Source organism: Chiloscyllium plagiosum, unplaced genomic scaffold (assembly GCF_037043375.1).
Source record: "Chiloscyllium plagiosum isolate Xiang-an unplaced genomic scaffold, Cpla_swu_hap1 HiC_scaffold_6, whole genome shotgun sequence".
NCBI classification, from domain to species: Eukaryota; Metazoa; Chordata; class Chondrichthyes; order Orectolobiformes; family Hemiscylliidae; genus Chiloscyllium; species Chiloscyllium plagiosum.
Window position 1 is genome coordinate 126,086,092 of NW_028270144.1, and position 13,400 is coordinate 126,099,491.

Sequence of the window (13,400 nt, forward strand, 5' to 3'; positions counted from 1 at the left end):
GATACTGTACTAGGTGTGTTAGCCTGGATCACAGCCCACGTCCTTGGAGTGGGAACTTGAATTGTGGGCCCTGTGAATCACAACAACAAGCAACCCTTACAGAATGAAGGCAGAGAATGAACTCTCCAACCGAGGGAAATCCCTGAGGGCCACACTGCAAGCACGTTTAATCAATCTTTCACATCATCCCAAGTCAAAAACAACCAAACAACTGTTTTTTTTTCTCTCAGTGGTTTTATTAGTTAAAATAAGGAAATCTGTAAATCAAAAAATAGTGCAAATGAACTTCAACTTTAGGACAATGAGTCTCAAAGAATCACAGAATTGTTATGGCACCGAAAGAGGACATTCACCCCATTGTTTCTGCACTGCTTCTATTATCTCATGCCTTCTGCAAGGCCCAAGTCAGGAGTGTGATGGAATACTCCCCACTTTCTTGAATGGGGGCAGTTCCAACAGTACTCAAGAAGCTTGACACCATCCAGGACAAAGCAGCCCATTTGATTAGCACCATATCAACAAACACACATCCACAGATTCCTGATGAAGGGCTTTTGCCCAAAACGTTGATTTTCCAGCTCCTTGGACGCTGCCTGATCTGCTGTTCTTTTCCAGAACTACACTCTTGATGTTACATCCACAAACATTTATTCCCTCATCACTGACGCTCAGTAGCAGCAGTGTGTAGTACAAGAGGCACTGCAGAAATTCACCAAAACTCATTAAACAGCACCTTCCAAACCCATGACCCCTTCCACCTAGGAGGACCTGGGCAGCAGATACATGGGAACACCATCATCTGAAACTCCCCCTCCAAGCCACTCACCATCCCAACTTCAAAATATATCACCGTTCCTTCAGTGTCGCTGGGTAAAATTCCTGGGATTCCCTCCCTAAGGGCATTTGAGTCTACCTACAGCACATGGACTGCAGCAGTTCAAGAAGGCAGCTTACCATCACCTTCTCAAGGGGCAATTAGAGACGGGCAATAAATGCCATCCTTAACTCATCTGGCCCACCTGTGACTCCAGACCCACAGTGATGTTGTTGCCTCTGAACCACTCTCTGCAATGGCCTGAGTAAGCCATTGGCGAATATCCATTCAGTTCAAGGTTGATTAGGAATGGATAACAAACACCCACAACCCAGGAAAAAAATAAATTCAATTAAAATAAAATATGCAAATTCAGGAATATTTCACCTTCCTATTTGCATTACAATAGAATTCTCTCAGCTAGTAAAACGCAATGTCAATGAAATTCACATCTCCTAATTTTCCAGGAGCTGGGAGAAGCCTGGACATTTCCCTTTACAAAGTACTCTCAGTGCAGAAATAGGCTATTTGGCCCATATTAGCCTGCTCCCATTCCTTCTCCATTTAATTCCACCACCATGCCTTCCTGTTACTTCCTCCCTCAATTTTCATCAAGCTTCCCTTAAAAGCTCTTGAGCAAAATACTGTAGGCGCTACAAATCTGAAACTAACACAGGCAATGCTGGAGAATCTCAGTAGGTTTGCCAGTATCTGTGAAGAAAGAAACAGAGTTAATGTTTTGGGGCTGATGACTCCACTTCAGAACTGTTCCATACTCAAGAAGTTAAGAATACTCTCTACAGATCTGCTGAGTTCCTCCAGCTTTCTCTGTGCACGTTTCAGACTTCCAGCAGCCTTTGCTGCTTACCTAGCTTTTATAATGTAAAATAATTCAGCCCTAAAAATCATAATAAGAAAGTTCAGGAGCTTGTAGAGGGTTAAAATAAAACAACCAATTTGTATGTGAGGTTAAGTGGCTTCTGTAAACTTGGACAGATGAATGTACGGTGGCTTCACATTGATATTTAAAGTATCTGTAACTTTTGCAACAAATTATATTAATCTGGTAACTTTAATGCAATGAAAAGGTCCCAAATAGTTTCACAGGAGTGTTTGTTTGCCAAATATAACACAGAGGTACTGTAGGAGATGTTAGGTCAGGTGATTAAAGGTTAGCTTAAAGGAGTTGGAGTCTTACGGCAGTGTTTTACAAGAATAAAGTTTGAAATCACATGACTCCAGGTTATAGTCCAACAGGTTTATTTGAAATCACAGGTTTTCAAAGTGCCACTGCTTCATCAGATGACATCTTCACCTCATAAAGGGGCAGTGCTCCGAAAGCTTGTGATTTCAAATAAACCTGTTGGATTATAACATGGGCTCATGTGACTTCAGACTTTGTCCACCCCAGTCCAACGCCTCCACATCACGGTTACAAGAATAAAAAGTGAGGCTGACAAGCAGTAGATTGGGGGTGGAACTGTCAGAGCTTGGGACCTAAGCAACTGAGGCTCTGATCCTTAATGATAGAGTGATTAAAATCAGGGATGCTTTAAAAGGGCAGAACTGGAGGAGAGCAGAGATCATAGAATCATACGAGTCTGCACTAACAAAGCAACACTCAACCTATAACTGGTCTCACTTTCCCACATTTATGACATTTCAAGTGCTCATCCGTGCACTTTTATAAAAGTTCTGTGGTTACTGTCCCCAGCTATCCTCCCAGGTAGTGCATTCCAGATGCCCACCACCCTCTGGATGAGAAAACATTTCCTCAAATCCCCTCTAAACCTCTTGCCCTTTGCCACAAAATTATTAGTAGACCTTTCAACTAAAGGGAGCAGTTGCTTTCTGTACCAACAGTTCTGAAGAAGGGGCACCAGATTCGAAACGTTAATTCTGCTTTCTGTCTTTACAGGTGCTGCAAGACCTGCTGAGTTACTCCAGCAAGTTTTGCTTTATTGCTTCTTATCCGCAATCAAAATGTTCATTGACTTCGAGTCAATGCCAGTTGGCACACGTAAGGAGGACAGGGGAAAGGAACTTGCTGTGACTTAGGACTCAGGTAGAGGTTTTGATGGTCTCCGGGTTACAGAGGGTAGAGTTTATGAGACCAACCAGGAGTGCATTGAAATGGTCGAGTCCAAATGCAGCAAATGCATGATCTCAGGTTTCAGTAGCAGATGAGCTGAGGTAGAGTCAAAAGTGATGGAGATGGTAAACAGTGGTGATATCTCTGATACATAACTCAAGAAGTTACCATGCTTTAAGTGAAGAGATGAAAGACTGGCAACACTGTCAAAGATACCCAAAAATCAAAAGGCTCAGAGTTGGGATGACTCTGAACTCTGAAGTCCATGCTTAGAAACAAATCAGTCCCAAATACTTGCAATCCCCCCTTGTTAAAGCAATTTTTGTATTTTAGTTTTTGTGAAATGAGGGATGATATTTTGGTTGGGTTAAAGCATGTGCGTCAGTGCATTATCAATGCAGTTGCTTATCTCTGGCCATCACTCTAACTCCAGCATTCCAGCCTCGGGTGCTGACACGCTGTGTCAGATGTTGCTTGTTCTCCAGATTCACAAATACGGCTCATGCAGGCCACCCGCCGTCCATGTCAACCCCACCCCATCCCCCTGAATCATGCCATGCAGTCAGGTGGGAGGCCGTCACTTGGTCCAGTGCGTTCAGACTACCCTGCGCAAGCCTCCACCCAAGCTGGCTGATGTAGCTGGATGAAGGTGAGGGAGGTCAGGTCTTGTCACTCCTGCATACCCTCGCATTCAGGTTGGTGTTGACCCTCTGCAGCAGCAATCGCGTGCTCTGCCTCAGCTTCTCATGGGTGAAGTAGAAGAGGATGGGGTCCATGACGCTGTTCATGCTCGCCAGGGGTCTCGTGGCCTTGTAGGCCCGGGCGAAGCCTTGAAGCGTCAAGCAGGCAATGGAGCTCTGAGCGCGGATGATGAGATAGGCAGTCTTGGTCAGGTGGAAGGGCAAGAAGCTAATGATAAAGACCACGGCCACGATGACAATCATCCGCAGGGCCTTGCTCTTTTTGCGCTGGATGGCGTGGCCCAGTGCCTGGTTAGGTTTAGACAGCTCCATCGCCATGGCGCAGTAGCACGCCAACAGTCCGGCGAATGGGAAGGCAAAGCCCACCACTGTCAGGGCGATGCCATACGGGAAGTAATAAAGGGACTGTTCAGGGCTGCTCAGGTCATAACACACAGTCCTGTTGCGCTGGATCCCGGTGGAAGCAAATTTCCAGACGGGAGCACACTCTGCCAACACAAAGGTCCAAACCAGGCCGCAGACTGCCCATGCAAACTTGGGGCCCCGTTTCTTGTGCCAGGTACTCAGCGGGTGGCAGATGCCAATGTACCGTTGCAAGCTAATGCAGGTGAGGAAGAGAATGCTCCCATGAAGGTTGGCGTAGAAGAGGAAGCGGGTGGCCTTACACAGCGTCTCACCGAAGGGCCAGTAGTCCATGTGAATGTAGTTGTAGATCAGGAGCGGCAGGGAGCAGACGTACAGGATGTCCGCCATGGCCAAGTTGACCATGTAAATGGCATTCCTGGTCAGAGGCTTCTGGGAGAGCCGGATCTGAATGATGACTGTCAGGTTTAGGGTCAGGCCAAGGACCAGCACCACCGAGTACGTGACAGGCAGTAGAATGTTCTTGAACTTCTCTTGGTATGTGCAGCCTTTGCTCGGAGGGCCAGAGGTGGAATCATTCATGTTCCCGTCTCCTGAACGCTTCAACTTCTATTCCTCTCACTCGGCCCTGTCCAAACAAAAAGTGAAATCTGAATAGGAAGCATCAGAACAGGAAGAGGCCATTCAGCCTCTCGGGCCTGTTACTCCGTTTGGTTAGATAATGGTCAATCTGTGCCTCAACCCCAATTACCTGTCTTGATTCCTTATCCCATTCATCCATCATCCCCAGAAACAAAGTACACCTGATGCTTGATGAAACCCCAATGATCACTCAGGGTACTGAAATCAGAGAGTTATGGAGCACAAAAACAGACCCTTCAGTCTAACTCATCTGCTCCGACCAGATAGCCCAATCTTAACTATTTCCATTTGCCAGCTTTTGGCCCATATCCCTCTAAACCCTTTCCATTCATATACCCATCCAGATGCCTATTAAATGCTGTAATTGTACCAGCCTCCACTACTTCCTCTAGCACCTCATTCCATACTCATACCACCTTCTGCATGAAAACCTCTTAAATCTTACCCCGCTCAGCTTAAATTTATGCCCTCTATTTTTGAACTCCCCTACCCTAGGGAAAAGACCTTGGTTATTCACCCTATCCGTGCCCCTCATGATCTTATAAACCTCTGTAAGGTCACCCCTCAGCCTCCAATGCTGCAGAGAAAAAGTCTCAGACTATTCAGCCTCTTCCCATAGTTTTGTGTGAGGTGTTGCATTTTGGAAAGATAAACCAGAGCAGAACTTATACAGTTAATGGGAGAACCCTGGGGAGGGTTGCTGAACAAAGAGACAGAAGGGTACAGGTGCATAGTTCCTTGCAAGTAGAATTACAGGTAAACAAGGTGGTGAAGGAGGAATTTGGCATGCTTGCCTGTATTGGTCAGTGCATTGCATATAGGAGTTTGGATGTCATGTTGCAGCTGTACAGAACATTGGTGAAGACAGTATTCAGTTCTGGTCTCCCTGCTGTAGGAAACATGTTGTTAAACCTGAAAGGGTGCAGAAAGGATTTATGAAGATGTTGCCAGGGTTGGAGGGTCTGAGTTATTACATTGTGCAAATCCCAGTCCTAACCCATCATTGCTGGTGTTAACTAGTCAAATCCATTTCCTGATGATAAAACCGTACACAACTATGAAAACTTTACAACACAGAAGGAAGCCATTTGGCCCATCTCGTCTCTGCTGCCTCATTGCAAGACCAATTCATCTGAAGCCCTACAATTCTTCCCTCTACTAATCCAATGCCCCTTTAAAAGCCTCAGTTGAAGCAGCCACTGCTACACTCTCAGAATTGGATCGGCTGGGCAATTAAATATCGGCTGGGACAATGCTTCCGAAGAAACTCCCCCTCTTAATAATATCTACTAGAAGCCCCTGAGCTACCTGCCTGGTTTGGGTATTCCCCTGGTGCAAGTAATGTAGAAGAAGCTAATGGGTTCAGGCACATCAGTATCCTGATCTAAGGTCCTCAATAGACCAAGGACAATAGCCAGCCAACCTTTCCACCATCCCTATAAAATTGGAGGCAGATCAGGAGAAGGCAGATAGGCAGTGGCTTGTATTCTTTTTTAGGAAGTAATAGATAGAGTCATAGTCATAGAGTCATACTGCACGGAAACAACTTTGGGCCAACCAGTCGATATTGAACATAATTCCAAACTAAACTAATCCCACCTGTTTGGTACTGGTCCATATCCCTCCAAACACTACCCATTTCACCTTCAGCAACAAAACCTACAAACAAATCAATGGGATGCCTATGGGATCACCGATATCAGGATTATGAGCAGAAACAGTGATGCAGAGACTAGAACAAACAGCCCTCCCCACGATCAAACCCAAACTTTGGGTCCACTGTGTGGATGACATCACGAAACAAAACAAATTAGAAGAGACCTGCAATATCATTATCACCATCCTTACTGGCATAAAGTTCGCCAAAAAGGAATACAACAACAGACTCCCCTTCCTAGACATCACAGTGGAACAAACAGTCAATGGAGAACTGCAGACATGTGTCTACAGGAGAGCAACATACACAGACCAGATACTCAACTACTGAAGCAATCATCCCAATACTCACAAACGGAGCTGTGTCATTATTTAAATGGGTCACAACAAACTGCACCATCCAGGAACTATGAGCAGCAGAAGAAAAATACCTGTACAGCATATTCAAGAACAACGGGTACCCCAATAAATACAGTCCACCGATTCTTAACCAATAAACCCAAACAAGTAGATACAACATGCCCAGAGACTCTAGCCACACTCCCATACATCAAAGACACCTCAGAGATGACTGCGAGACTACTCCGACCCCTTACTGTCATGGTAGCCCACAAACTGACCAACATATTGAAACAGCTACTGATGAACTTAAAGGACCCTGTACCAGCAACCAGCAAAACGAATCTCATTTACAAAATACCCTGCAAGGACTGCAACAAACAATACATCAGACAGACAGGCAGGAAACTAGCCACTAGGATACACGAGCACCAACTAACCACCAAAAGACATAACCAGCTATCACTAGTATCCTTTCATACAGATGAAGAAGGACACCACTTTGACTGGGTCAACACATCCATCCCAGGACAGGCTAAACAGGGACTCGCATGGGAATTCCTAGAGGCCTGACATTCAAACCAGAACTTCATCAAAAAACACATCGATTTAAACACCATTTACCAACCTCAGAAAAAGAACTGGAAATGATATCACCCACCTTAACAGACCAAGACACATAAATTGAAAGCGGGACAGAACACTAGCGCTTCACCGGAGGCTCACTGCTGATGTTACCTAGCACGGTGAAGAAACGTCTGAGAACAAACCTACCAGCTCAGTGAGCAAACTTACAACCTGAATCACAACCTTTCCTATTCCTGTGTCCATCCAAATGTCTTTTAAATGTTGTTATTGTACCCAAATCCACCACTTCCTCAGGAAGTTCATTCACACGAGAACCACCCACTTGCCCCTCATGTCTTTTTTAAATCTCTCTCCTCTCACCTTAAAAATGTACCCCTTTTGCTTTGAACGTCCCCCCACAATCCTCAGGATAAGACAACTATCATTGACTCTGTACACCTCTCATTATTTTATAAACTTCTATACGGTCACCTCTCAACCTCCCATGCTCCAGTGAAAGAATCCCCAACCTATCCAGACGTTTATAATAACTCAAACATTCCATACCCGGCAACATCCTGGTAATTCTCTTCTGAATCCTCGTCAGCTTAATAAAATCCTTCCTATATCTGGGCGACCGGAAATGGACTCAGTATTACAGGAGAGGCCTTACCAATGTCCTGTACAACCTCAACTTGATTTCCCAACTTCAACACTCAAAGGACTGAGCAATGAAGATAAGTGTAATAGTTGAAGATTCCATAGTCTGAATCATAAGACCATAAGATGAAGGAGCAGAATTAGGCCATTTAGCCCATTGAGTCTGCTCTGCCATTCGATCATAGCTGATAGGTTTTTTCAACTCCATTCTGTGGGATATAAATGAATTAATGTTATTTCTGCAAGTATAAATTCTGATACAGAATGGGAATGAGAAAATACATATTCAGCAAAAAGAAAGCATGAGACGTGAATACAGAACAATGGTGGATATATGGGCAAACAGGAAAGCATCTGTTTCCCCCTTACACGGGGACACAGGAACAAACCCTAATCAAAGAGGTCAAAGTGGCCTCTGGATGGAAATAGATGCTGATAGAAGAAAAGATATGCCTAATCAATAACCTATAATAGACTGACGTCAAACACCCTTATGGGAGTCAGAGATAAGAGTTTGTCACGGACAAAACAGGATAAACAGAAGTTGTGGAATAAGTCTTAAGGAAATGAGTGACGTAAGCGAAGCAGGGAACAAACAATGGAATAAGGAAAAATATGGGGATTCAAACTGTATAAATTTCGAGAGTTTGTTGGATTTGGTGTGCATTTTGTCATTACCTTACCTGGTAATGAGACAGGGCACCCACCTATAGGTGTATAAATAAATGGCGGATTCAGATATTTGTCTCGGACTGAAATTATTAAAGTGAGTGAGCTTTTGTTTCTCACAATTGGGGGCTCGTCCGGGATTTTCTTCCATCACCGGGGGGAGTGGCTGGCCTTGGACACTGGGAAGACGCGTCCCGTTCCCCATTGAGGAGCGGTCTCGTGTCCCGGTTTGGTCTGCTCCCTTGGGTGACTGATGTGAATCCTATAAGAGAGACATCTGAATCAGACAGTGATAGGAGCTCGATAGAAAATACGGTGACAAAAGGGGCCAGGCAACTCTGTGCACAGACCAAGGTAAGAAAATTGACTTTTAAGTATTGCCTTGGTGGCCGGGATTGAGTTTTAGTAGTTAATAAGGGACTAACGAAGGAACTCAATATGGCTTGCGCTTTGGGTAAGGAAAAAGCCTCCGGGGAAACAAAGTAAGGAAAAGACAATGGAAATGGAGGCGGGGTCCCTTACAACATTCCTCCGGAAAGTCCTTTGGGCAGGATGTTGTGGAAATTGGCAAAATAATACTTGTGCAAGGGAGAAAGATGATTAAATATTGTTGCTTTGTATGGACTAAGGACTCCATTCTTCGTCCCGCTGTCTTCTGGCCAAAGTACAGATCGGACGAAGACTGGGTTTGTGAATATCTGAATTTATATGTCAATGTGCGAGAGAGAGAGAGAGAATGAAAAGAGCTGTACAGCTGGTAGGAAGTTTAACCCTTTGTGATTTGGTTTGAGTGAACATTTGTTTGTTGGTGATTGAATGTTTGTGTTTTATTCCCTGGAGCTTGAGTTCCAGGACTGTTTTGAATCTGATTTTTGTTATGGAAATTTAACATGATTTCTTTTAAGGTTAAGGATTCTATTGTGATTATGAAGAAAAAAAAAAGGAATGATAACTCCTGTTCTTTTTACAGATCATGACTGCCTTACTATCAGTTTCTAACTAATCTCTTTTATCTTTACATAAAAGCGATTTATGGAGGACAGTTGAAGTTTCAGTTCAACATTAGATTGTAGTAAAAGCAAAATTCTATGGTTAATATCTGTGACCTTGGATTCAGCCATTGTTCATGCATTAGAAGTTTTTTTTTAAAAAACTTGAGTAGACAAATTCTTTTAAGGCAAGTTCTGATTATTTTACGACCTATAGTATTGTAATTGAGCAATGATTGGTCAGGACTATTTAAGAAAACTAATTCTGGATCTAAATTAAAGGACTAAAACTGGGTAATTACAGTGAATTGCAAAATTGGGAACTGTATGCATTTTGCATTTTGACTATTAAATACTGAAGAAATGAACGTAAATATATATAAATATATTTATAAGTTAGGAACAGGCTTTGAAGGTTAGTCAAGCATGAATTGATGAATTGGTGTTTGAAGTTATGGGGAGCTAGAAATATTGCAATATTTCTTTAAAAAAAAGAAAAAGGGGAAAAACGTAACGACTTATCCCCTTTGGGAGGTACCCATAGGGGACAAAGACATTGGTTTGTAAGTGCCCCCCTCACCAGTGGGGAGGTCAGAACATTTAAAAAGGAAATGGAGGTCCTGGTTGAGGATCCGGTGGGGTTGTCTGAACAAATTGTTCAATTTTTGGGGCCCAGTCTGTATACCTGGGCTGAATTAATGTCTATTTTGAATATATTATTTACTGGGGAGGAAAGGGGACTTGTACGAGGAACTGCCATTAAAATATGGGACAGGGAACACCCGATTGGAGATGGGGATGCTGGACAGGGAGAGATGAAGTTTCCCCTCAGAAACCCCCAGTGGGAAAACCAAAACCCAGAGCATAGAGAAGAAATGAGGGAATTGAAAGACCTGATTCTAAAAGGAATAAGAGAGGCAGTTCCGAAGTCACAGAATTTGATTAAAGCCTTTGAAATTAGACAGGAGAAAGATGAGACTCCCTCAGCTTTCTTGCAAAGATTAAGGGACTCAATGCGGAAATACTCTGGAATGAACCCTGAGGACCCAGTGGCACAGGGTCTTTTGAAAGTACATTTTGTGACAAGAGCATGGCCAGACATACAGAGAAAGATACAGAAGATAGAAGGATGGAGCGAAAAACCATGAGATGAATTGTTGAGAGAGGCACAGAAAGTGTTTGTAAAGAGGGAGAGGACAAGGGGGAACATTTGATAGAGGGTTTGAGCGACAGGGGCAGAGATGGAAGTCGCTACAGGAAGGATGCTATTATTGTGGAAAGATAGGGCATTTTAAGCGGGAGTATCCTGATCTACAAAGGGAAGAAAAAGGCAATTCCGCTTATGAATTATGATGAAGAATAGGGGTGTCAGGGGTTCCTGCCCTCGGGGGCCCACCAGGAACCCTTGATAAACTTGAAGGTGGGACCGTGTAGGGAGGAGGTAATCTCCCTAGTAGATACGGGGCAGCACGGTCATCGCCGAATTTTAAACCAAAGAAAGTAGAAATGTTAACACGGTCAATTACTGTTTCGGGGGTGAAAGGGGAAGGATTTACTGTTCCAGTATTTGAACCTATGATGATAGAAGGTCCTAAGGATAGGATCACAGGGGAACTGCTGTATATCCCTGATATAGGAAGTAATTTACTGGGGAGAGATTTAATTATCCTTTTAGGACTGGAGATTGGAATTCAGGAAGAAGAATTAGTTGTACAACTGGCGATGTTGACAGAGGATGCAGAGAGAGAGATAGACCCTATTGTATGGGCTAGAGAAGGGAATCGTGGAAAACTACAGATCCCTCCCCTTTTAATAAATTTAAAACGGAAAGGGGACGTTGTCTGTGAGCGACAATATCCTATTTCCATAGAAGGTAAACGAGGACTGCAGCCAGTAATTGAGGGACTGATTAGAGATGGTTTGTTGGAGCCATGTATGTCTCCTTATAATACCCCAATTCTACCAGTGCGGAAATCTGATGGAACTTATCGATTGGTGCAGGATTTGAGAACATTAAATCGGATAGTGCAGGTCAGGCACCCAGTAGTGCCAAACCCCTACATGTTATTAAGTAAGATCCCTCATGATCACAAATGGTTTAGTGTGATAGATTTAAAGGATGCCTTTTGGGCTTGTCCCTTGGCGGAGGAAAGATTTGGGACTATCCCCCTATGAAATCTTATTTGAATTACCTTATCTGGGAACACAGGGAGAATTGCCAATTCCCGAAACTAAAGATTTGTTTTTAAAGAAGTATATACTGGGCTTGTCCTCCTCTTTATCTTTCCTCAGAAAACAGGGTCTATTGGCACAGACTCCGCCCCTTGAATTTGCTGTTCATCCCATCCGGCCAGGAGATTGGGTCTTAATAAAATCATGGACAGAGACTAAGTTGCAGCCAGACTGGGAAGGGCCGTATCAGGCTCTTTTGATTGCCGAAACGGCAATAAGGATGGCGGAAAAAGGCTGGACTCATTATACTCGGATCAAAGGGCCAGTGGACCCTCCAGTTGAGGAAGAAGTCTGGACAGCCGAATCAACGCAAGACCCGCTGAAACTCAGACTAAAGAGACTTTGAGTAATTGACTATACAGTGGCGATGCGGGCGCGGGATTATTTCTGTAAGATTGTATATTAAGCCTTTTTGTGTTTTAGCATAATGATCAGAATACTGGGAATGCTTAGAGTTATGATGCTAGCCCTCTTGGTATTAGGATTTTGTCACATATCATTTTCATATGTATTATTAATGGTTCCTGAGTCTGACAATCCACAAGTAATAGACACTGATATATGTAGCTTAGTAAATTGTGGGAATGTAGCTAATCAGAGACAATACCACAACTCAGAGATACATCTTAAGTCCTATGGGGATGGCCTCGGGGATGGTACCTGGTATAATGGTCTTGTCACAATACACCGGACCCCCTTCCGACCAGCACGCGATTGTCCCGATAAAAAGTGTAACCCCATATATTTAACGATAAGAAAAACCACATGGCACGGAGCGGTTTTGGGAGGTGGCACTTATGAGGTACAATTAAATGAAACATTTGGGATTGAAATGAAAGCAAATAGGATGGAGTTTGTGGGCTGTTGTTTTCGAATTAGCATAGGACAGGGAAAAATGGGTAGAATTACTGGGTAATGAGATACAACCTTTCACCCCTCCCAATGATCCTACAGTAGTAAAAATTATAGAGGTAAAGGATTTGAAACAGACCATCGAGATAGAGACTGGGTACGGGGATGCAAATGCCTGGGTTGAATGGGTAAAGTATACTGTAAAAAGTCTGAACAAAAGCAATTGCTATGCATATGCCTCCGGTAGGCCAGTGGCCCAAGTGGTTCCCTTTCCGCTCGGGTGGAAGCGAGACAGGAAGGGCATGAAATGTATGATAGCCCTGTATCAGGATGAGACTGCATGGAATGATAGGAATTGTACCTCCCTATCTCTGATGTTCCCTCCCTTGGAGGAGAAAGATGCAAAAGTTCCCCCCACATTTTCCGCCGCAGTTGGAAATCACACGTCATGTGTGCACAAGCGAGGTACGAGTCGGTCGAGAGATTTGGGGGAGCTGAAATTATGTACAGAGATTAAGAATGTTACCGAAACGAAGAAGGGAGGGAACTACTCAGCATTAAAGGTTCCCCGAGCGGATCTGTGGTGGTACTGTGGAGGAAAAATATTGAGACCCACCCTACCTCCGGATTGGAGAGGGATATGCGCAATTGTACAATTGGCAATTCCATTTACCCTGGCATTTGAGAAGGAAAAGATAGTAGGGAAAAAGGGAAGGGGTAAGAGATTACTGTTAGATAATTCTTTTGATGACAGGATTTATCTTGATTCAGTAGGAGTCCCTAGGGGAGTACCTGAATTCAAAGCTCGTAACCAGATTGCAGCA

At 43.8% G+C, this 13,400-nt stretch overlaps 1 protein-coding gene across 1 annotated transcript in view; it reads right to left on the reverse strand.

Annotated features, from left to right (window-relative positions):
* Nucleotides 1–229: 229 nt before the first annotated feature.
* Nucleotides 230–13,400, reverse strand: part of p2ry6 (pyrimidinergic receptor P2Y6) — a 57,322-nt gene continuing 44,151 nt past the window's right edge. Inside the window, exon 2 of the mRNA XM_043692486.2 lies at nucleotides 230–4,598. Within this exon, the coding sequence (XP_043548421.2) occupies nucleotides 3,566–4,552 (987 nt within the window). The 5' untranslated portion in view covers nucleotides 4,553–4,598 and the 3' untranslated portion in view covers nucleotides 230–3,565. The remainder of the gene's footprint in view (nucleotides 4,599–13,400) is intronic.